Consider the following 23,461-nt stretch of genomic DNA (forward strand, 5'->3'; position numbering starts at 1 on the left):
GTAACGTAAAGTTGTATACTGATAGCCTATCAACCATAAAAGCAATTAGCAATCCATATAATCGGAACCCAGATATATTTAGAATTAAAGAAATGCTAAACAAAATAGAACAAAATAGCAAAACAGGTCAAAATAACGTTAACTTACATTAAAGGTCACAATGGCAATGTCGGTAACGAAATAGCGGACGAAATGGCTAATAAAACAGCAAAATATGGCGAAAAAATTGACTGGCCTATTTCACTACAATTTATCAAAAGCAGCTCAATATTAACCTAAGAAAACATTGGAATGTTGAGTGGCAACAAGAGGGAAATGAAAGCTACACATTACAATGGATACAGAATATTCACAAAATTCCGGACCACTTTCCCACCAACTATTACACGTCACAGTTTATCACTAGACATGGTAGATTTCCATTTTATTTTCATAGGTTCACTATTACAAATAATAACATATGTAAATATAACCTACCAGCAGACAGTTTCGACCGCTATTTACAGGACAGCCCAATAACAAACAAACACAGAGAACAACTTCTTAATATCCATAGAAATTACCTCGTAAGAAGGAAACCAGAGCTAATAGAACATACAAAAACATTAAAAATTTTAGAAGAAATGACAATACTAATTAACGCTAATATTCAGCAATACTAACCCTTCAAATATTTTGTCACAATTTCACACACACGCAGAAACAACGTCAGCGGCAAATAACGCGATAATAACTTTTAGATCTTTTGTTTTATCTGTGCTCTGTAGTGAGCCATTTTCTGCGTAATTATCTTGTTTAATTACCTTTTCACATTTTTTTTTATTTTAAATCCAAACATCCATTTTTAATTAATTTAATTTACCCGTTATACCTAGGTGGAACGGGAAGGGTTTCAGGTCATGAGCCGGTTTAATAAAGTAAAGAACTGAAGATGCATTCTATCCTGTCCAGAAGAGTCAGATTCGATGCACTTGATCCCCCTGTCTGAAACGCAACTGCCTGCGCTGTGTTGAGACCTCCCGCATGCGACTCGGATGTGGAGTGAGGTTTCTTTGCGGGCAGCGTGGCTTCACTCAACTACGCCTTCACGAGTCTTCGTAACAATGTTTAGCATCGCCTGTCTATTGATAACCGAATAAAGAATCATATCGTAGCATTCTGTAATTTTTACGAATAGGTGTGTGCCCAAGGACCACGAAAGCACTGGGGCCTGTTTTCGTAATTCCTGCGTCTACACGTACCGTCGTGGTCCACACTGCGCTGTATTATACTAAGGGTGGGTAGTACCAACTATTTCAACTTGCCATGCTTCAAATAGGATGGGTGGCTTAATTGTGGACAGGGGAATAATATGAGAATAAGGTCCACCTGAAGCTTAACTGCACAATTTATGTGGCAATGACTAGGTCACAAAATATTTTTTTCGCTAAAGTTATCCACCCTAGTTGCTTCTCTATCGGGATTAAGTGAGCAGGAGTACATGGAATAAAAAAACACACTGGCTAATATGAAGAAATGCGTAGTCATATGAATCATCATCAACACATTAGCCTGATCATCAGATTTTTTCAATGAAATAGTTGCGTGTCAATACTGCTTTGACATGTGAAAGCCCAGAACCTGAACATTACACGATGTCCATTATTTCAATTTAGTTGTGCCGCAAAAACCCAAGTCAAAGAAAAACAAATCCTGGAGGGTTATTTAATTTAAATCGGCAAAGTTGAATTACATAGAATACATCGAGGGCTACAGTGGTATTACTGGGAAGAAAGACGGGGGGGGGGGGGGGGCAGTGCAAGGACTAGCCTTATCAAATCAGCCATTCCAAACATTGTAGTTTTTTTTTGTCCTTTATGACTTTATATGGTGTTTTTTTTTTGCAATCAATTTCCCGAAAAAATAAGAACTTCTAAGCCAAGCAGTTGCACTTCACGTGAACAAAGTGCATGCCGGTATACATAGGCAGGATGCATCGAAATTTCAAATATCCTGATTCGACGTCTGACACATGAGGGAGCTCAGGTGAAGTGGTGCACAATGTCTTGGCCAACTCGGCCGAAAAAAATAAGCGCGCTGTTTTATAAGCCTGCTTCATAGTGCCGATGAAGAAGGCGAATTGCATGCACTCAGTCATCGGTTGAACGTCTGCTTCTTGGGAACCGCCTGAATCGGTGATCAATCAATCAAAGAGAAGTTTATTTTTCGCCATATATACAACGAAAAAAAGGTGGTCGGAGAAAAAAGCCGCACCTTCGCAGCTTGACGAAGCTCCGTCCAGCCGTACACAGGAGTGGTAGGTGCGAGAGAAAAAAAGGAGAAAAGAAGGGAAAAAAGAAAAAAAAAGGAGAAAAAGGGAAATAAAGAAGAAGGTAGACGAAAATACAGATTGTAAAATTCGTTTAAAATTTCGATTAAAAGATTCGCTTAAAATTTTCACCCAGGATACAACACGATAAAACCGCGATGATGCATGTAAATGTACATTTCACACGTCAAAATTATATGTAACTCACTCGTGAAGCGAAGCATTCTCTTCAACGCTGGAGTAAAAAGGTATATATATACATTATATATCTACATACACACATGCGCATACGCACGCAGACATACCAGACACACATATATATGTATACATATACTGCAGATGCCGCAACTCACACGCCATACAAAGAAGCAATATTGGAGAATGACACAGGGCGTAAAACTCACAGCCCTGCATTAAATAAGCAATAACCAACCAGACAACAAACGAAACAAGGGCAATAAGTCTGATGTAGTCTGCTGTCGGATAAAACGCAACGTCGTTTTTAACACGGAAGTGTTTTATTCCGGGAAAAACGAAGATTTTACTTACGTCATATCCGTCACGGAAATGACGCCAGTACAACGAAGCAAGCGACCTGTAAAGGGTGCGCCCCTGCACACATGGTCTTCTTGCGGGAAAGCAACCTTTAGTACTAAGGAGTACGTTATACTTAGGGTTGTTCGTTTTTGGGTTTTTGTATATTAAACACGGAAGTGTTTCACGCAGGGATTCACCAACATTTCACTGACGTCATATTCATCACGGAAATGACGCCAATACACTTTTGCCGAAGCGACCCGCCAGCAGGGTGTCGCTCGCCAAGCACACCCACAAGACAGTCGCCGACCCGCAAATCATGCTCAGCTGCAGATTTCGCTGCACATTTGACTGTCGTGTTTTACCGATTCCTATGACAGAGGAATCAACCGCAGTTTTTGTTACTACGTGGGGTTTGTTTCGTTGTGTTTTATCCTTGTTTTAGCACTTCCGTTTAATTCATTTTATTCTGAACTTTTATTACAGTCACAATCGTCGCCAGCCCCACTGTATCACAGTGCGACCGTGTAGCAAAGTAGTACGTCTAAACAGCGTCGCCCCCCGCATGCCGTCACGTTCTTCACCTCGTCTTTGCAGCCACAAAATTGTCTTCCTGTATAATAGCGTCCAGCCAACAACGAGCAAACCATAAACAAACGTTGTCAGGCTTCTTCCTCGTGTGTCCGCCAAAAGGATCGGCCGGTGTTGTGGCGTGAGCGGTCCCCAGAAGCGCAAGAAAAGGAGGCGATCCCGCGCCAAGAACAATGCTATTTTCACCTCCTTGGGGACAGCGCCGTGACGTCAAAGCACCGAACGCTGTTTTCCGTGCTGGAGTAACAAGAAGGAAAATATGCCCTAACCGACAGAAATAAATGGAAGAAAGAATAAAGACACTAAAGGAAACTTACCTGAATTTCGGTGCACTGGGTGGTAGCTTACCCTCTTGTTTGCGTATGAAAGGTAAGCCTTCGCATTATCTAAAAATGCGTCGTTGGGAAGAGAACCATTGTTGCGGCAGCTTTGTAATTGCCTTTTAGCGCTGCGACACGATTGCCCAACGCCACTACTGGGCAGGTAAAGGGAATCCCGGACACCGTAATATATAGGTTGGTGTCTCCGTGTGGGAATTGCGCGCGGACGCTGTAGGCGTGAATGCCGGGTACTTTTTGCACGAAGAAGAAAATAAGAAAACCGTAAGCAACGGAACTCATCTCCTTTGCTCAGCAAAGCTAGACGTTGCATTGGAGAAGCAGATAATCCGCGACGCCTTTTATATGACGCAAACAGGACATTATAGGGGCACAAACAAGGACAACAAACCATGCCGGTTCGTGGATGTCTCGTTGTCGTCAGGACATCAATCTTGCGAATCATGAATGTTTCACGAATTGCATAGTCGCGCTACTAAGTGCGGCAGCTTCCCGACAGACGCAGAGTATGACAACTAAGTCACTTCAGCAAAGCGAGCAGTGTTTGCGGCCGTCGTATTCGACACCAGTACTTCAAATCCCATACGTTAGCGTCAATACTGATGTCGTAGTTCACTCGCAACGAGATTTGTATACAGCAGTTGCAAACAAAACAAAATACTGGCGTATATTATGATCCGTCAGTGCTTGCATATTTTGCTGACTTCTGCGTCATGATAAGAAGATCGTCTGCTTGCCGAATCAAGAGCGGCCTAGTGAAAAACAAAAAAAAAAAAGGCGCAACTTTCACTAGGGGTGCAAGGCTGGAGAAACAGCGGAGGTGGAGGTCGACCCAGCTTTTTCCGGTTTTGATAAGTTTTACTAGGTTTTGTTAGACCTTACTAAGTTTTATTAGATTTGGGATATGTTCTCGCTAGGATAGGCCAAGTTTAGCCGGATTTTACCAAGTCAAGTCAAATCAAGCCAACTTTAGCCGGATCCCCGACACTGACAGAGAATCTCAGGGGGAAGAAGCTAGGCCGGCCCCCAGCTCCGCTGTTTCTCCAGCCTTGCACCACTAGTGCAAGCTGCGTCTATTTGTTGTTTTTTTTCGCTTTTAGTTTTAGTAGCCCGAGAAAGACTATCACCTTTAAAATTGTATAGTGAGAGGTGTGCTCATACTCGAGCAGGCGCGAAAGCCGGCTTCACTGTTATGATACCTATCTGCAAAGGTGCACCCTTTACAGTTTTACTTGCTAACGCCACTGTACCAAGCTCAAGCCAGAGTACTTCAATGCTTTTCTGGTCATAAAACTTCCGCCCAAGTTTCGTTTGGGGACAAAGGCTACCACGAGGGGCGCCCCCGCAGATCGGAGGGCAGCGCTAGCAGCGCTGGAATTACAGGGAGAGTATAAAACACAGATATATTAGTTTCCTTAAGATGGCACTTCATTAGCTTTAATAATTACAAATAAAACAGCCAATTCGATTGCTGACAACCGACGTCGCGATTCAAAGGAAGGGCCACTAATTTTCATCATCGGGCATCGGGCGGCCGCCACTGCTCCGTGCGTGCAGCCGCGCGCGGCAGAACTTGCCCCCGCTTTTGCGGCACTTTCTCGATAGAAATGCGTTGTTGGTAATTGTGCCCTCAATTGTTGCCACAAAACGAAGCCGTGAGGAAGGTCTAATAATTGCAGCCCTTCAGGGGAATCCGTATGTGGCAGAACGCACGTTCGAAATTGTCGACTGATGTCTGGGTTTGATTCTGAAAATTTTCTCAGAAGTCCCTACGCGTGGGAGACTTTAGGGGGAGTTGGGTTCCGAGATGGTGTAAATTCTTTTCTGACCTTTGACCGAGATTCTCATACCCTTGCCAAGCTGCAGCCCTCAACCTCGAAAATGGATTTCACAGCGGGGCCATCGTAGCTCTGGAAATTGCGCTGTTCGCTTCTAGGGAAAATTCACGCGCGACGGAAGCCTAAATGGCTTGGTCGTGATGCTCCGTGTTTGCAAGCCGTAGGCGCCGATGTTCGAGACATTTCCTTTCAACATATGCAATGAGGTGGATGTAGTGAGTGAAATGCGCAACTAATTTGACTGAACCCCGTGCGGAAAGCAAAAAGGCGTATCGACGGAGTGGGAAAGGAAATGTTTGCACGGGTGGACAATTATATTTTAAAGGCGATAGTGTTTCTAGGGCTACTTAAACGCAGAAATTTTTGTCTGTCTGTATGTCTGTCTGTCTTTCTGTCTGTGAAACGATTCAGCCACCCGCCCAAAGTGAAACAGAAGCTGCGCAATGGTCTTATATACTTAACGCAATATCCAAACGTCGATCGATGTCCGTTGTTAATGTTCATACTTGTCAACATTGTTGAAAAAGAACAAGACATTACGTGAGGTCCGCGGTTGCTCAGTGGCTAAGGCATTGTGCTGCTGAGCACGAGGACGCCGGTTCGATTTCCGGCCACGGCGGCCGCTTTCCTGGTGGAGGCGAAAAGCAAAAACGCCCGTGTGTACGAGATTTCGGCGCACGTTAAAGATCCCCAGGTGGTCAAAATTAATCCGGAGCCCTCCACTACGGCACTCCTCATTGCCTGAGTGGCGTCGGCCCGTTAAACCCTGCAATCAATCAATCAATCAATCAATCAATCAATCAATCAATCAATCAATCAATCAATCAATCAATCAATCAATCAATCTGATTGTTGGTTTAACGCGCCGACACAGCGCAGGCAATGAGGCGCGCCGTAGTGGAGGGCTCCGGATTAATTTTGACCACCTGGGGATCTTTAACGTGAACCGAAATCTTGTAGTGAGAGAGGATGTCGTTGTGTGTTAGCAGGGGTTCGGGCGTATAGTTAGTGGGGGTGGTTGGCAGAGGGTTGTGGCTGTCCGCAATGGCCCGGTGTACTGCTTCTCGAGCCGCGGTATGTGCCGCGTCATTTCCGACTATGCCTGAATGACTTGGTGCCCAGATAATGCAGAGGGCAGGTAGGTGAGTCTTGTTTTCGAGAATATGGAGGGCTCCTGGGGAGAGGGTGCCTCGCAGGAAGTTGCGGCAAGCCTCTTGAAAATCGGTCAGTATGGTAACGCAGTCGCTCTGTGTTGTGGTGGCTGCCATGGCTATTGCTGCTTCCTCAGCAATGGCGGTGTCCGTGGTGAGGAAAGGGGCTGTGGCTACGGTCTGAAGTGCAAAGAAAAGAAAACGTTGAAATAGGCTAGCACTCGGACACTCAAACAGGACATGTCTAAGTGATTCCATTGCGCTGTACGAGGTCGGTGTTATTCTCGAGGACATACCGTGGCGCCACCTACAAGTGAGACGTCACTTGTACGACGCCGGGTTATGTTGTCGTCTGCTAGAACACATTTACTGTGATTATGAGACCGTGTGTTTTATAAAGACGATAGTCTTTTTTGGGCTACTAAAACTAGAAATTTTGGTCTATCTGTCTTTCTGTTTGTCTGTCTGTGTCTGTCTGTCTGTCTGTCTGAGATTTGATTCAGCCACTCGGACAAAGTGAAATAAAATCTGCCCAATAGTCTTATATACTCACAGCCAAATCTAAACGTCTTAAGTACGGTGTCAGTGTTCATAATTGTCAATATTGTTGAACAGGAACAAGACATTACGCAAATATAAAGCAGAAAATCAATACATAAGTGATATTCGCAGTGTTCCTTTGTTAAAAAATTTATGGGTGCTTGGTTTTTGGGTTAGCCAATAAAATACTACATCAACGGCAGAAAGCCGTCGCCTGCTGTTGCCAGCGCTACCTCCTAGCGGCATTTAATAAATCAAACGGCAATAGCAACAAAAAGTGCCACTAGATTGGATCCACGTTCCGCTTGGAACGCTCGTGCAGTAGGACATCATGGTTTTATAAATGTTGTAGTAGGGCGCTTCAATTCACGCGCATTTCGCCGTATGGTAGCGCAGGCATCTAGATACCCGACTAAGAAAAGTAGAACGCGGTAAATTTGAATTGACTTGAGCAAACTTCTGGCGTGTTATGTTGAGAGGAACGAGACGGGAGAGGAACAGCACGAAAGGTGAGCGGGAAAGAGGAGGGAGGGCTTTACTTGGCAGGGATGCCAGTCTGCAACGAAAGGAACAGATACGCGGCCATTTCTTTTTAGATGCGACTGCATCTCATTCACTCGCCTTGTCCATGCAGCGTCGTCGGCGTTGTCGTCCACCCCTCCCCCATTCTCCTCGCCGCGCGAGCTGCGCTCTCCGCCGCTCACCCCCTCTCCTCTCCGATGCCCCTCTCTCGCGAGGGGCATTGGATTGGATTCGAATGGCTTGGCTTGGCTTGGCTTGGCTTGGCTTGGCTTGGCTTGGATTGGATTGGATTGGATTTAAGTGGATTGTGTTGCGTCATAGCCGCGGCAGACGCACTGGCGCCGGCACATGTGCAGTACTCTCTCTTCCGCGGTTTCCTCTCCTTCGGGCGCGCTGCGCATATAACCGGTGTGCCGCTCTCCGGCGGCCTTTCGGTCGACGGTTGCTCTCCGCTTGCGCTTGAACCCCCCTCAGCGCCGCATCACACCAGGGTTCCCGCAAGGGGAGGTAGGCGTAATTTTGTGACCACCGTTTGCCAACCGTGATTTTGATGCAAATTACACTAAGAAGAGGTCTGCAGACCGAATAATCCGGCCAAACAATCAGCGACTCGCTTGTTTCCGGTGACACCGCGCGTCTGGGTAGCTGCTACCATCGCCACCCAGATTTCGTACGCAGCCAGCTAACGCCAAGGACTATGCAACTGTTGCCGAGAAAAGTACGTTGTTAATTCATTATAAAATAGTTGCGACGTCACATGCACGCGACTGTGCGTGCAATGAAAATAGACCTTGCAACAGCGACGGAAATGTGCCGCTCAGTTGTGGTTTCCCTGCGCGTACTGCGCGAATTGCCTAGTAAATGAATGACTACGTGAGAACGGTGAGCGGATTGCTTCGCCGCGCATGCTTAAAAGTGGTGGTACGATCTGCAGTGTGGCTTAAGCAGTGCCTATTTCCCGTTAAATGTTTTTGTAGTTATGTCGAGACGTGATTAACGATCACTGCCGTACTGTGTACGAATAATAAGTTTACTTTTCGCGACACCTTGTCCGCAGTGCTTGAATGGTATGAACGCGGGTTTTCAACTCCTTATGGCAGGCTTAGACATGCCTGCGTTTACTTTTCACTAGAACCTCTCCGTCGGAATTTATAATTGACATGGGGGCTTTTGTCTGTTTACAACGAGCCTGCTTTTCTCTAGCACCAAGTTCGAGAACTCACGACTGCTCACAGAAAGCGACGCTGTGTACGAGGCGAAACACGTCGTGGGGCAATGGGGAGTCTTAGAATAGCAGAACCAAGCATTGCGGGCCCCTAAGAAGTTAGGGGAACTCAAAGGCAGCATGCTCGCTCACGACGAGTTCTAGAAGAGGGTCTTCTCCAACAGCTCGTAGCCGGCTTCGGATGCTCGGAGTCGTATGTTGGGAACTGTAGGCTTAGCGTCGCGACAGATATTTCATCGCCGCTATCGTGACAGTAGCGAATGGCAGTCCCTAACACAACTTTTCCCCACACTGTCACCCCCTTTCTCGTATGTGAAACTTTGTATTTGCGGTGATTGCCATTTAAGCGATCAATGATCAAGATACCTGCCAAGGTCTCGGCGGATTCTTTCGCGCAGGTACCGCCATCCTTCGGCCGCCTACCGCACCGCGCGGGAATGGGCTGGCGGTGCCGGGACGCGTGAAATAAATTGCCCGGACGCTCAGACGCGAAAGAGAGAAAAGGAGGAGTGCGAGTGGGAAAGGCGAAGGGCGCTTGGCTTTTCCGCCGTTGTGCACACTCCCCGCGCTCTGGGACCGCCGTGCCGGCGTTGAATATCGCCGCAGAAGTGTGCGCTCTGCGCTAGCCTCTGCTCGGGCACTTTCGTGAAGCGACAAGTGTATCAATCGGCGTGTTTTATTTCGCTCTCTGCGACGGCCGCGCTTTGGATTTAACGCTTAATCCTAAGTATTCTAGCGAAGTTACGAGTGCTTCAACCGTGCCTGTGTTGGATATTTCGCGTTCTCTTAGGTGAAGCGGCAACTGTTTGGATACGCAGTGTGCGCTCTACTGTATCCTCTCCTCATGCTCTTACGTGAAGTGCTTCAACCGTGCCTCTGTGCGTGATTTCGCGTTCTCGGGTGTTGGCCGGCGCTGTAGATTTCGAAGTGCCTCAACCGTTCGCCAGTCGATCCTCTCCTCATGCTCTTACGTGAAGTGCTTCAACCGTGCCTCTGTGCGTGATTTCGCGTTCTCGGGTGTTGGCCGGCGCTGTAGATTTCGAAGTGCCTCAACCGTTCGCCAGTCGCCGCGTAGTTGGAGCGGCTGTTTCTCAAACGTAGATCTACCGTTCACCCTACATGTGATCGGCTCAACCTTTGGCCCGGAAATTGCATTTTGTGCCCCGATGTTTTTCTGTGATAGCGCAAACGACCATGTTGCTTTCGTTCTTTTTTTTTTTCTTCACTAGCGTTCCGTGCTGACGAAACGGCAGTTGTAACTCGCTAAAGTTTCGGCAGGCGCAATGATAACTGGCCTGAGTCCTTCAATGATTTACTACTGCTCGGACGATTTCCTCAGTCAGACAGGATGACCCTTTGGTGTGCGCTTCCGTTGCTAAATGTGTTGTTCCAGGGTTCAAATCTCTTGTGAGCCCCCACCCCCCTTTTTCTTTGTCGCTGGCGACCGCTTAGGAAAGTGTCTGGTGTGCAAATTCAGTGTACAGCTGACCAATTGCAAAGCGTGGGTGTTATTAAGCTTGTCACAGAGCCTTTGAAGTGATGACTATTGCATTCCTAATGACCAGTTTCCCAAAAGACGCTTCCAGAAGGAGCATATTTAAGCAGTTCTGCTCTCACTGTGTGAATTGCAAAACAGGTGAAAACAATGTGCTATGGTGGCTGTATTTGGCTTAAGAGTTAAGTGTACATTGCATGTGTTGCTGCGGACCAGCTTATTTATTTATTTATTTATGACATACTGCAGGCCCCACACAGGACCCAAGCAGGAATCACTCAAATATAAACAAACCGACAACACAGGGTAAAATACAGTAACTTGTAAAAACATACTGTCTCAATTTTCAATATGTTCAATCCCATCAATGCTGCAGACAACAGATACAGGCAGATTATTCCGGTCGGATATGGTGTGTGGGAAGAAGGAAAATTTGAAGACGTTTGTCTGGCGCTGCAGCATCGAGGCATATATTGACACGGCTAAGACAGCAAAGATATTTAGATATGTCGATGATTACATGATTGTTACTAGGTCGGTGAAGCCAGAAGAAGTAAACCTTTTAGTCAAGACAGTTAAGAAAACATTTCTGGAGTGCTCTGACGGCTTGGAATTCACTCATGAATTACCAAATGATGGGTCCTTGCAGTTCCTCGATGTGTGTTTTAATTTCTGGGGAACACACGTGTGTTGGGCGTATCGGCCGCGGTCAAAAAAGGCAATTTTGGATTATCGTTCAGCGCATTCGAAGATAGTGAAAAGGGGTATTGGCGTTAGCTGTCTTCGCGGTGCCCTCGAGAAGTCTTGTCAGCACCAAGTCGCCGATAGTGTTCAGCACCAAGTTGCACGTTTGAAAGATGCCGGCTTCCCTCGGGAAGTAATAGCAGCAGTGGTTGAAAGCCTATTGCGTGACGTCAAGTCAAGGGCAAGATGAACCTCGCAAAGAAAGGAGGCCTGTAGTCGTCCCTTACGTGCACAATTTCTCCAACCGCCTTAAAAAGGTGGCGGGGAAATGTGGTGCCGACGTTGTGTTCTCCGCCCCAGAAAAACTAGCACGAATGTGCTCTGCTGTGAATGGCGAGAGGAAGGGTAACCGAAGAAGAGGCATGCCACGCTGTTTGTTGGTTGCAAACAAGGTGTTGTATACGAAGTGCCTCTATCTGGTGGAAAATGCTATATTGGGCAGACTGGTAGGTGCATAAATGACAGGCTCTGGGAGCACCGTACAGCTGTTCAAGCGCTCGCTGCGGGGGGCCATTTAGCTGACCATTGCCGCCGCTGCCGGTGCGTTCCACACTGTGTTCCAATTTACGAGAAGACAGTAACATTGTGCTGTTTTAAGGACCAAGCCAGCCGTGAATTGTTTGAAGCGTGGTGCATCATGAAAGCCGGTGAAAAGTGTGTAAGCACGGCATCTATTAGTTCATCAAAAAAAGAAATAGATTACCTGGATGCGAACTTGCCACGTGCGTAACAAAATGCACCACTTGACCGTGTCTTTTTTCTTTGTGCTTTAAGCATGTTCACGCATGCGCCCTTCCTGTATATCTTTTGATGTGTGTAGTAAAAATTTCAGTTGATGTCTAGCGCTAGTCCTGTGTGGTCTCTACTTTTGTCCCGTCTTTACCGCGCTACTTGATCATGTTTCCCCAGAAACGCCTGCAGGCGCTACTCACCTAGGAAAAGCTGCTGAATATGCATGCGCCATTGATCAAAGCATTTGAAAGCCGTCCTGCTTCGTGTTGATTGTGCTAATTTTCCTGTTTCCACTGGCTGCTTTATCTGTATGTCACTAGCTAGGTACAGTACTACAGTCTCTAGTGCACCCACATGCATGTATTTTTGTGGCTGTGTTTCTAGGCGAGGCAAAACATTCCCACGAAATCGACATTGCAAGAAAGCCTGGGATGAGGCATCCTATTTTATGTTTACTGGCTGATGTTTGTGTCTTTTAAAATGCTCATAACCAGGAAAAGTTCTTGCACACACTCATTTTAAACTTGCATAACCCTGCATCAGTGTTTGCTTCAGAAGAACACTTCGACTAGTTCCACCAGTCTTGTCTTGCCATTCGCAATCGGTGATGCCACAAGTTGTCTGCAGAACAATGTACAGGGCAGCCGTGCCTGTTTTCACGACGCTTTGCGAATTTCCATGCACTAATAAAGTACTGCTGCTGCAAGCCGCATATTATTTGTATTCACAACACTGCAATTACCGATGCTGGCCAACTTGCTTTTGCACTTTAGTGCCTCTTTAGGCGTCTATAGTGTACCGTAAAACCATTAGGTCCCTCCTGGGCAGATGTACTGAACTATGCTCCTGTGCTATGTCGCTTGTGCATCCCAGTAGATTTACTTCCTCATTCTCTTTTTAAGCATAGCAGCAATTTTTTAGGTGCAAAAAGTGTCGAAACATGAAAAAGTTCAGTGTAGTTTTTTGTGCTTAAAATGAGAGCTACTGTATTGACTCTCATAATGAACCCTCCCCCCACTTTTCTTGTTGAGAATTTACTTTTTTGTCACTGAATAAAAAATGCAGCGGGAATATGTCTTATTTTAAGCATGGTTGCTGATGCTGTAGGCGATCACAGTAACGAGATATCGTGCTACAGTACGCGCAGAAATGCTAAAAATGCATTCCAAGAAAAAGAAATCTCGCCCGTAGCCGGAGACGTGAGCGCGAATGCCGCGGCTTACAATTTAAAAATTGCGCGTTTGCGGTGCGCCACCTGTTGAATGCAAAACAAACCTTGCGCCATAAAAACGTTGCGGTGTGCGAAGTTCGAACAAAGCACCAAACGTACTCCGCACTCCTTCCCTGCTATTTGATGTTTAGGCTGGTTCTGCCCAACGTTACTAGATTATCTATCTAGTAACGTTGGGTTCTGCCGGCGTGCGAACAAAGCAGTAAACGTACTCCGCACTCCTCTGCTCTTGTTTAGGGCTCGTTCGGCACCAGCAGCATCAGTGGCGTAGAGTTTGCTGCAATTTTACGGTTTTTTTCTAGTTCGACGGCGAAGTAGCAGTTAATTTCTTCAGCCGTTGTGACATGCGCGGGCGCGACCAACCTTTCGAGTTAGACTGCAAAGCCAGCGTCGATAACGTGGACGTGCTTCGTGCGGGGATGCGTACGCATGGCTGACTACTACGGCGAGGCAACCGTGCGTCGTGGATCGTCGACTGGGAGCCCCCAACCCAACGAGGTACCATAGATGCTCTTCGGCAGTGTCTTTATTTATTGTGGCAAGGTCCTCGGAGGCGTTGCCAAATCACCCCCCTACCCGACCTAGTAAAATCAAGACAGACTGATCAGTTGCGGTTGCGAAGCTACACCAGCGAGTTTTTTTTTTTGCTACGCATTTATTACAGTAGTGGTGGCTTAAAAATCTGGTTACTACTGATCACACTTGCTTCCGTCACGCTGAACAACGCCACTGGTCAATCATCGATGCCGCCGTCTTTCACGCTCAATTTCAAAGGGAAGAACAGCTGAACTTCGTCGTTGTATGTTCTCTTGGCCGAGGTGAAAGAACATGTAGCTTAAATTACATTACATTGAGTTAGGCTGGGATTTTTTTACCACGATTTGAAGCACCCGTGCAAAAACAATCCGCATTTCACTTCATGTTCAAATTCATTTATTTTTCCTTACGTAAGATTAAACAATATCAGAATAATGTGTGATGTAATTCTAATTCACAAACAAATAACGCTTCATAGTATGGTCCGAGCAAAAAGAGTCAAGCATGTGTGTCATGCTTTTAACATTTTCACAGATGAATGATTTTTAGCCAATTATCTCCTGCCCCCTTCGGTCTATAAAGGGGCACCCCTTGCTGAGGAGGAAAAAAAGACCAACTGAAAATGCTTTAAAAGAGGCTTTAAACGTGTCGTGTTATTACGTGTTCAGTGGATTTAAACGTAACCGAAATGTGGGAAGGATATAACTGTCCTATTTTGGAGAGAATTGTGTTATATGCAAGAGCATAACATGCAACTGTTCCGCTTCGATTTCGTGAGCGATTGAGCAAGTTTTTTTTTTGCTTGGTGCCAACACAAATTTTTCTAAAACGCCATTTTTCATACATGGGAAAATTAAGTGAAAGGCGAGTGCTAAACTTGTACAATTTCTTATTCCGCGAAGTAGATCAGAACATGACTTGGAGGCACATCTTTAATACAATATGCGCATCACCTTGGAACTTCAGCATTTCTTATAGTTGTCTGATTGTGAAACTTGTCAGATGAAGTGGGTAATTGAAGTAAAAAAAACATTTGCAGGTTACAGATTGCATATCTGGTTCTCAATAATATTCTCACAACTAAAATAATTCATAATATTACCGTTTAACACGTTTGTGTTTCATAAAATTGTAATTTAAGTAAAAAAATATATTGCAGGTTAGTCATTGTATATCAAGCTTTAAATAATATTTTGAGAATTGAGATCATTTGTGATATTCTCTTTTTACAGGTTTGTGTTCCACAAGGAGTGAAGGTGTCAGCACAGAAGCTTGAACGAAACTGCCGGAAAGCATTCTACTACTGCTAAGCATTTGTAGATGTCAAAATTAGGAAGTCACAAAAGCAACTCAGCAGAACGACCCATTCCTCAACTGGCCAGTCTCGCCGACTGCTGTCATCAAGCTGCATGAGGTGCTCAACCACGGGCTCGACTGCGCCGATGGGCTTCGCCTTCTAAAACCCACATCGGACAAAAGTGACGCATTCTTCCGCTACTTTCAAGATGATACGACCCCAGCAGCCGCACTAGCTCCTCATAAAACGAAGCTGGCAAGGCAGGAGGACGGTGAAAGCCTGCTCGCTAGCAGCGCTGTAAATCCCCCAGTCAGCACCGTCTACCACTGGTTCTGCGGGTGGCGGAGAGGGCAGTATGGCGACGAAGGAGTGAGCCCCCTCACTAAGCTGGACAGAAGAGCACCAAATCACGTTGAACATTGTAAGTAGCTATTTACCCCAGCACACTCCATATATTGCTACTTTTATGTGACCTGTGCCAACGTTTATGCAAACATGGTATCTCTCTCAGTTTAATTTTCAGCTTCAAGCAAGCTATCATGCAGTGTAGACGGAAAGGTATCGCAGAAACTCTGTTTTGCAGTGTTGAATTCTCTAATTCGGGAGAAAGGCAGCAATGAGCACATGCACAGCCACGGCGCACTTAACTAGACTTGTCTGATGCACCTGTCCTAATGAAGATGGCACAGCCTGACTGAAAGCCTGTGCTTGTAAAACTACTTTTAAATTATGGCCCAGACGTTCATATGTCTCAGTACATACCTTCGCTCTACTATTTTTGTTCCACTTAGAAGGAATAAATGGGCGTGTGGTATTCGCCACAACAGTGCAGCTCATAATACATCTTTATACGTGGCACAGCTAACAGCAGCCTGGCGTGGGAGCAATGCGCAATTTGAATCAAATTCAATGTGAAGTGAATTTTCACTATTCACATTTGAAAATAATTCATTTGCAGTAATCTTTTGCCATTTACATTCGAATATATGTAATTTGCGGTTGGTTTCTACTATTTGTATTTGAGAATATTCGATCTGATTCACAGTCAGTTTTCACTATTCCTAACTGTTTACAGCATGTCTGGAGGGGGCATTCAGGAAGCTTGACTGGGAAAGCAAACACAGGACAACTCCCAAGAAGCCAGCACCAGCACACCCACAGGGCAAGGCCAACCGGTGGCAGCAGAGCCTGAACAGCAGCAGCTGCCTATGGATACCGAGCCACAGCTGGAGGCCCAGGGCTCAACTGGAAGCAGTCACCAACGTGAAGTGTTGAGGTGTGGCTTGTGCTCGTGCATTTATTTTAGCAAAGCCTAATAATTGTGACCCTTACTCCAGTTACTGGACACCTAGGTAGCAACTAGACACCTGAACAAGATCTGTTTCTCAGCAACACACTCCACTTTTGGAAAGAGCTACCTATTTTATAACCACGTGCATGCATTTTTTCAGGGGTCTCTTGTAGTAAAATTTATTTTTACGAAGGTACAATTGCAGGAGCTAAGTAGAAGAAGGCTACAGGATGCCAAAAAAGACACCCCAAAAATTAAGGCAATCCAACATGACTGCGTAGCATCATAGCAGAAGCAAGACGAACAAGTTTTTCCAATGCATGTAAAGGGGAGCAAGAATGAAGTAGTATTCATATGTCACAGCTAGTGTGAAATTTTGTATGCTGGCTGTCGTATGTCTTCCGAGGCCCTTTCTGACATAGGGAGGGTGCTAAGAGGAGGAGGAATAAACTTTCATTGAACAGCACTGTGCTGGTGTTAGGGGCCCCCACCAGGTGGGACAGTCTTCAGCCCAGCTTAAAAGAAGTGGTGTTAAACAGACTCTGCCAGGATCCAATCTCATACCATTAGATACATAGTCAGTTGCACAGTGAAAGTTTTTGAGATGTGAAATTTTACATTCTGGTCTTCATGTTTTTCTGTGTGTTTCGCTGAATAGTCCTTGTATGCCACTAAGGCCCTGTGAATAAAAAGGTGCCTTGCGAAAGCGCTAGGTCAGGGGCTCTCAAGTAAGGCTTTGAGGAACCCTGGGATTTTGAAGAGGCGTTGCTTGGGTTCTGTGAGACTAAAGTGGCTATGGTGTTGTGCTGCTGAGCCCAAGGACATGGGTTCGATACCGGCTGCGGTAGCAATTTTCCTGATAGAAGTGAAAAGCGAAAGCGTCTGTGTGTTGAGATTTCGGCGCACGTTAACTCTTCCTAGCTGTTCCTAGGTGACCAAAATTAAACCCCAGCTGTCTCCACTACAGCGCGCCTCATAAGCAAGGTGTAGTTTCGGTACTTTAAACCTCGCAGTCAATCAATCAATCAGTCATTATTATGTAACTGAACATGGCACTAAACAAAGCTTTTTCTTGTGTTTTATTTTAGTTCAATGAATGCATTAATGTTTGTGAAACTAATCTGTAAATACCTGCGTAGTATTCTCTGGTCCAAACTGGTTATCTAAGCTTGGCAGGGGAAGGTGAGTTCTGTGAACATTTTTCTGCCCTAATGGGTTTCCCGGTAGGCCCATAGTTGAATACCTACGAAACACCCTTATTACTTCAGCAGTGCAAAGAAGACAATAGTAAAGATAGGAGATGCAACAAATTTTGAGTAAATCTGTGGTATATCCTGAACAAATTTTTCGTAGGACACTGCGGAGCTGCAGAAGATCTACGAGGAGTGGTGGCGCCAGCCTTCCCTAGCTGCTGGCAACCCATATTATGCCACTGCCCTTCAGCAGCTGCTGCGGCAGATGCACAAGATCAGAAAGGAGCCCCAGGAAGGAGCCTGCCCATGAAGGCAGGCTTCACCAGCGCCCGGAGGTGCGGCTGTACCGTCAAGGTCCAGCCCACAAGCATTGCCAGGCGTCGCCCTGGGGTCAACCGGGGACCAGGTAGAGTGCCTGCTGGCCAAGAGCTCGGCTAGCAAGAAGGTCAAGCGGTCCTCACGCCCTGAACCTCAGCGTCAGAGATGGGGTGCCGCACGCCAAAGCTCTCGGACTACAGAAGGGACAGAAGGCACCTAATAGGGTGCCCCTTGTGTGGGCCTCTTCATTTAGGGTTATGTTTTCTCCGGAGGTGTGTGAATGGCACTACAAGTCGTAAATGAATAGTGAAAACTCACGGGAAATCAACTCCAATATTTTTAAATGCACATGTCTCGGCATTAAAGGCCAACTGCACTCAAATTTTTCTTTGTCAAAATAAGCAGTCTAAGCTCTTAAAATCACCTTGGCGAAATCCTGAGCTTCGCAAGCACACTGCACACTAGGTACCATCGTTCAAAGTAGCTCCATGCAGACGACGTTTGCACCTGGTGGAGAGTTGCCGAAACAAGTTCCGACCTTGGCGAAATCCTGAGCTTCGCAAGCACACTGCACACTAGGTACCATCGTTCAAAGTAGCTCCATGCAGACGACGTTTGCACCTGGTGGAGAGTTGCCGAAACAAGTTCCGAGCTGCCTGTGACGGAGGTTGGGGAACCTGTCCCGTGAAGCTCGCAATTCTCCGGCGACTTGCAGGGCGCTCCGCCAGGTGCAGGGATGTGCTCGCCCGGGGTTTCTCTGCTACACCAGCGCCGTCGCCATCACATGTTTAAACTAACCGCATAGGCAGGCGTATGCGCCATTTTTTTTTTTAATGTAAAAAAAAAAGAAAGAAAGATGAGAAGCCTACAAACTATTCACGCGCTTGCGAATGTCTTGGTGTTAGCAAACCTCTTTTTACTTAAAAATAAAATTTTTACTCAAAGATAAAAATAGCGCGAAATGAGCACATGCCTTACATTTGTCATTCCTATTGCATTTACCACAGAAAAAAAGATATTTTATAACTTTTTGGTTAAAGTAGAAAACAGTGGCAGATAGGAAATGTTTTCGTGCTTTAGTGCATCATTTAGCTGTGGAAGCTGGCTTATCGTTTTAGATCCGTTTTATAATTCGTTTCCCGATGGGCAGCAAGGCAAAATATACTGGGTTGATATTCACGAAGCTGTTTGCACATAATGTATGGTAAAAATAGTGATCGATCGCAGCCCGCGTGCGGTTTGTTCCCTTCAAAGAGAGAGACGTGATAGCTGAAGCGTCGGCTATAACAAAAGCTCCTTTTCGAAATCGTACGGGCAAGTAGCGTTGTAAATCAGGGTCCGCTTTTTTAGTAAAATATGCTGTTGGGCTAGTTGGTTCATTGCTTAAGGAAAATCGAGCGCTACAAACGAGGACAGAAAAAACGAAGAACGACGAGACAGATGCGCTACTAACAACTGATTTATTCCAAGGAAAGACAGCGATATAAGTAGCTTGTCTACAAATGCACAAACATACACAAAGGATAATAGATCTGAAAAAAATACTATAAAAACAAAATAGCCACAGCTGAAGACAACAATCACACCTTTTTATCGCATGTTGTCTAGGATTCGGTACTCCTTCGAAAACAGGGATAGCGATGCTTCACTGATACAGCCTGCACTGTTTTTTTTTTTTTTTTTTTGATAAAATACGCTTCGCGCAGTTCTTGCGCCACGGTGTCACGACTCTTTCCGATAATGATTGTCTCTGTCAGTCTCAGAAGGCATCCTTTGCCACACTCGCGGTAGTGATGAGGCAAATTGCGACCCGGTGCCATTATTCATGGAAAGATCATGTTCCCTGAGTCGGTCATTTACGCATCGGCTGGTTTGTCTGATGTACACCTTACCGCAGAAGCAGTCATCGAAGTATCTCGGGAACACCTTGGGTATCGGCTAAAATAATTCCAATGCCTTGTTTTTATTGCTTCCATTGTAATATTTGCAGTCGTGACTGAAATAGATGCTCCCATAGCGGTACCGAAAACTTGCCTGTAGAATTCGCTTTTGTGCGAGAAGCAAGTGTTAGACAGGCAAAACCCTAGCAAGGTGCAGAGCTCAGTGACATCGAACGGCGTGCGATACACTAATGTCATGTCCTTGTGGAGGAACTGCCTGGAAGTGGAGCCCTTGCTCGTGTCTTCAGAAAACGTGGTGTGCAGATCGCGCATGTGCAAGCAAGCAAGCTCAAGGGTGACTTGCTTAACATAAAGCATCCTCCCTCGGCAACGTTTCCCTGGTGTGGTCTACAAAATCCCATGCGCCGACTGCGAATCGGTATACATTGGTGAAAGCGGAAATTTCTGCCGGCGTCTTAAACAGCACAAAAATGGCGTCACCAAGGGCCACACCGTGACGAATGCACTTGCAGAGCATGCCGAGAAGATGGGCCACAAGATAGAGTGGGACCACGCGCGCATCATAGCCACGGAGTGGAGTGGATAAACTTTATTGAGACGAGCTTCAGGTGCCCGCCAGGTGGGGGGCCTCCTGTAGTCCGGGAAGCCCTGGTCCGCGCTGGCTGCCCTAGCCCTCTCCACCAGGATACGCTGGACTGAGAGGTCGGAGCTGGCCAGCTGGTCCGCCCACTGCTCGTACGTTGGGTGAGGATTTGGGGTAAGAGATGGGGTTTTCTGACACTCCCATACCATGTGGTACAGGGTGCCTGGTTGGTGACAGAAATTACACGTTGAGTAGTAAAGGAAAGGCAGTCGCCTGTGCTCTGGATAAATGGGGATGTGGTGGCGGGAAGCGTCGTCGTTCGTGGCGGTAATGGGCGAGGATGTCCGCGTATGAATTCAGAGTAGCGGGCTTGGGAGAGCGAAGGGGCTGCGTGACTTCGCCTTCTTGAGAAACGGCCCGGTGTGTATGAACGCGGGCAGCGGCGTGTGCCGCCTCGTTCCCCTCGAAGGACTCATGTCCGGGGGTCCAGATGATGTGCATTTCCGGGAGCTGGTGCACACTTTGCAGAATTTTTAAGGCCGTGGGTGTTATTCGACCTAGCAGGAAGTTGCGGCAGGCGAATTATAGTGAAGTAGTCGTTTCCAGTGGTGGCGGCTAGAGCGATGGCAAGTCCTTCTGCTGCCTCAATAGATGTCGTGTGTACTGTAGCGGCCGTCAGTTCTGCACTGTTGGCTCCGGTGACACTCACGGCATGTTCCGGTTGTTGGTGGTATGGAGAGGCATCCGTGTAACGAGTACAGGGAGAGTTGGGGGAGCGTTTTCTAAGGGCTCGTATCCGGGCTTCTCGGCGTGCCTTGTTATAGATGGGGTGCATATTTCTGGGAATGGGTGCGATTGTGATGTACTGTCGGATGGTTAGAGGGATGCATTGCCTCTGTTCGCATTTTGGGGGAGGCCTGTAGCCGAGCCGGGTAAGTGTAGCCCTGCCGGTTGGCGTGAGCTTAAAGGGACACAGAAGTGATATGTAAACATTGCGGGATTACTAGCGCAAATTGTAGTCCGGAGTCCCCAGGCCATGTTTCGACCACTCTAGGCGCGTTTACGCGATTTTATTTAGTAGAAAAACTAATTCGAAAGTGCTGTCCTCCTCTCTTTACGCTCGCCCATTTTCTGTGGCGTTTTCGTGTGACGTCAGGAGGGGATGAGCTGGCAATTGGCTGCGCTACTGCACGGCTCCCCGGCCTTCAGACAGAGTCAGTCGGCCCAGCGTTTCATCCGCCGGCCGCCGGCGGGTCGTCGCAATCAAGGAGGTTAAAAAAAAATTCCTTGGTCGCAATTCGTTCGCTTAGTTGAAACGAAGCCAGGACACGTTTGTGAATGGAAGAATGTGCCTTTCTTTACTTGGTTTGTTTGTACACTGTATCTAGCTCCAAGTCAAGGTCGCTTCACACAAGCGCTGCACAAGCGCACATGCGACGCTTCGCTGACTGGTACGCCAGTAGGAAAATATAAGGCCTCTTGAAGGCGGGAGAAGAGTCAGCGAAGTCAATATAGGTACTAAGGAAATAAAATCAACTGATATTTTTACCGTGCAGCGTAAAACTAGGGCGCGGGAAGCACTTTTTTGCACTGGGCGAACAAGCACAGCGGTCAGCAGCACGACTACACATCTGCGAACGCTTTTCCGTCTACGAAATGCAATTACTAGACGTGAGCTACTGTGGAAACTCAGGCGACGCTTACTGCACGAGCGCAGTACAATAAATAGTCACCTAAGCTGCTTGAAATGCCAAAACTAAATAAAAGTGTGAACCGGTTGTGCAATATATACCCTATATTAGCAAGGCCTTCGCATCCCGCTCCGTGGCTCGGTGGTCTGGGGCGCTAGGTGTGTCACCGCGAGTGTTTTGCAAGTCCCGAGTTCAAATCCCCGCGGGTACGTGCTTTTTTTTTTTTTGTAAGTTAACTTTTTTGTTTTCCGCCGATGTTTTCTATATTGAGTTACCTTTTTTTGGGCCGCAACGTTCATGGCTACACGAACTAATTCACAAAACGCGCGCAGGCTGGCACTGGCGCGCTAGCGAGTTCTCGTTGGCGTGCTGTTGCCATAAGCACCGACTGCTTGAAGGCAGTGGGCACAGGCCAGAATGAACAGACCCTTGGCCTGGTGCGAACACGCTTTTTACGACACAGGCATGAGGGAGGCAAGCTCCAAATATGGGGGAAAAGCGCATGACATTTGGGCGTCTGCGGGTACGCGGAGGGCGTTCATGCACTGCGTAGGTCTCGGCTAGTGAATGCTACGACTACAAGCCGTCCTGGGAGGCTTATCTTGTGCATTTTACAACCGACAACATGGCAGAAGCGCGGTACGATGATTACTGAGATATCGAGAATGCCCATCCAACAACGCCATTGGTTATGTTTTACAGAACCGAAACTGAAACTTGTTTGATTGCTAACCTTGGGCATCGTTCAATCACGGCGCCCCTCCTCCCAACGTCACAACCTTAGTTGGTGCGGCCGCCGCAAACCGCGCATGGTAGTTTTTCTTCTTTCGCGCTTTGTAAAATAATTACCGATTTGTCAACCGGATAAACGATGAAAAGTGTGCTAATTTGAGCCAGTCTACGCAGTGCAAGCAAAAACGGGAGCTTGACAAATTCACTTCAATGTCCCTTTAAGTCGCGTGAATTGGGAGATGCGATGAACTTCTTCCAGTTCCTCCCATGTATTATGGATGCCGAGCTGTAGAAGTTTTCTTGTTGCTATTTTTGGAGGCAGTCCAAGGGCGGCCTCGTAGGCCTGGCGTATGGCGATGTTTAGCTTTTCTTTCTCTGCGGGTTTCAGGGCCAAATACGGTGGCGTAACCTGGCTAATAAGGAGGGCGTGAATGATGCGCAGGGTGTCAGCTCTTGTAGCCCAAGTCGCTGATGGGAGATCCTGCGGATGAGGTGAATGAGCTGGTCAAAAGTCCGTTGCAAGGGAAGGATAGTCTGAGCGCCTGAGCCATCTTTTGGTATGGTGAGGCCTAATATGCGTAGGAGTGGGACATTGGGGGCGTGTTGCTCATTAATGGTAAGTTCTGGATCTGGTATGGGATCTGGACGCTTCTTATATGTCCTTTT

General features: G+C 46.7%; 1 protein-coding gene across 1 annotated transcript; it reads left to right on the forward strand.

The window, feature by feature from the left end:
• Window positions 1–6,842: 6,842 nt before the first annotated feature.
• Window positions 6,843–18,262, forward strand: LOC144152491 (uncharacterized). The gene is made up of 4 exons (XM_077683768.1): window positions 6,843–6,917; window positions 15,123–15,507; window positions 16,162–16,349; window positions 17,731–18,262. Exons 1-4 carry the CDS (start codon window positions 6,843–6,845, stop codon window positions 17,878–17,880), a joined length of 798 nt encoding a protein of 265 aa, XP_077539894.1. The 3' UTR covers window positions 17,881–18,262.
• The last annotated feature ends 5,199 nt before the right edge of the window (window positions 18,263–23,461 follow it).

Source organism: Haemaphysalis longicornis, unplaced genomic scaffold (assembly GCF_048455015.1).
Source record: "Haemaphysalis longicornis isolate Haplotype H1 unplaced genomic scaffold, Haemaphysalis longicornis Haplotype H1 scaffold_9, whole genome shotgun sequence".
NCBI classification, from domain to species: domain Eukaryota; kingdom Metazoa; phylum Arthropoda; class Arachnida; order Ixodida; family Ixodidae; genus Haemaphysalis; species Haemaphysalis longicornis.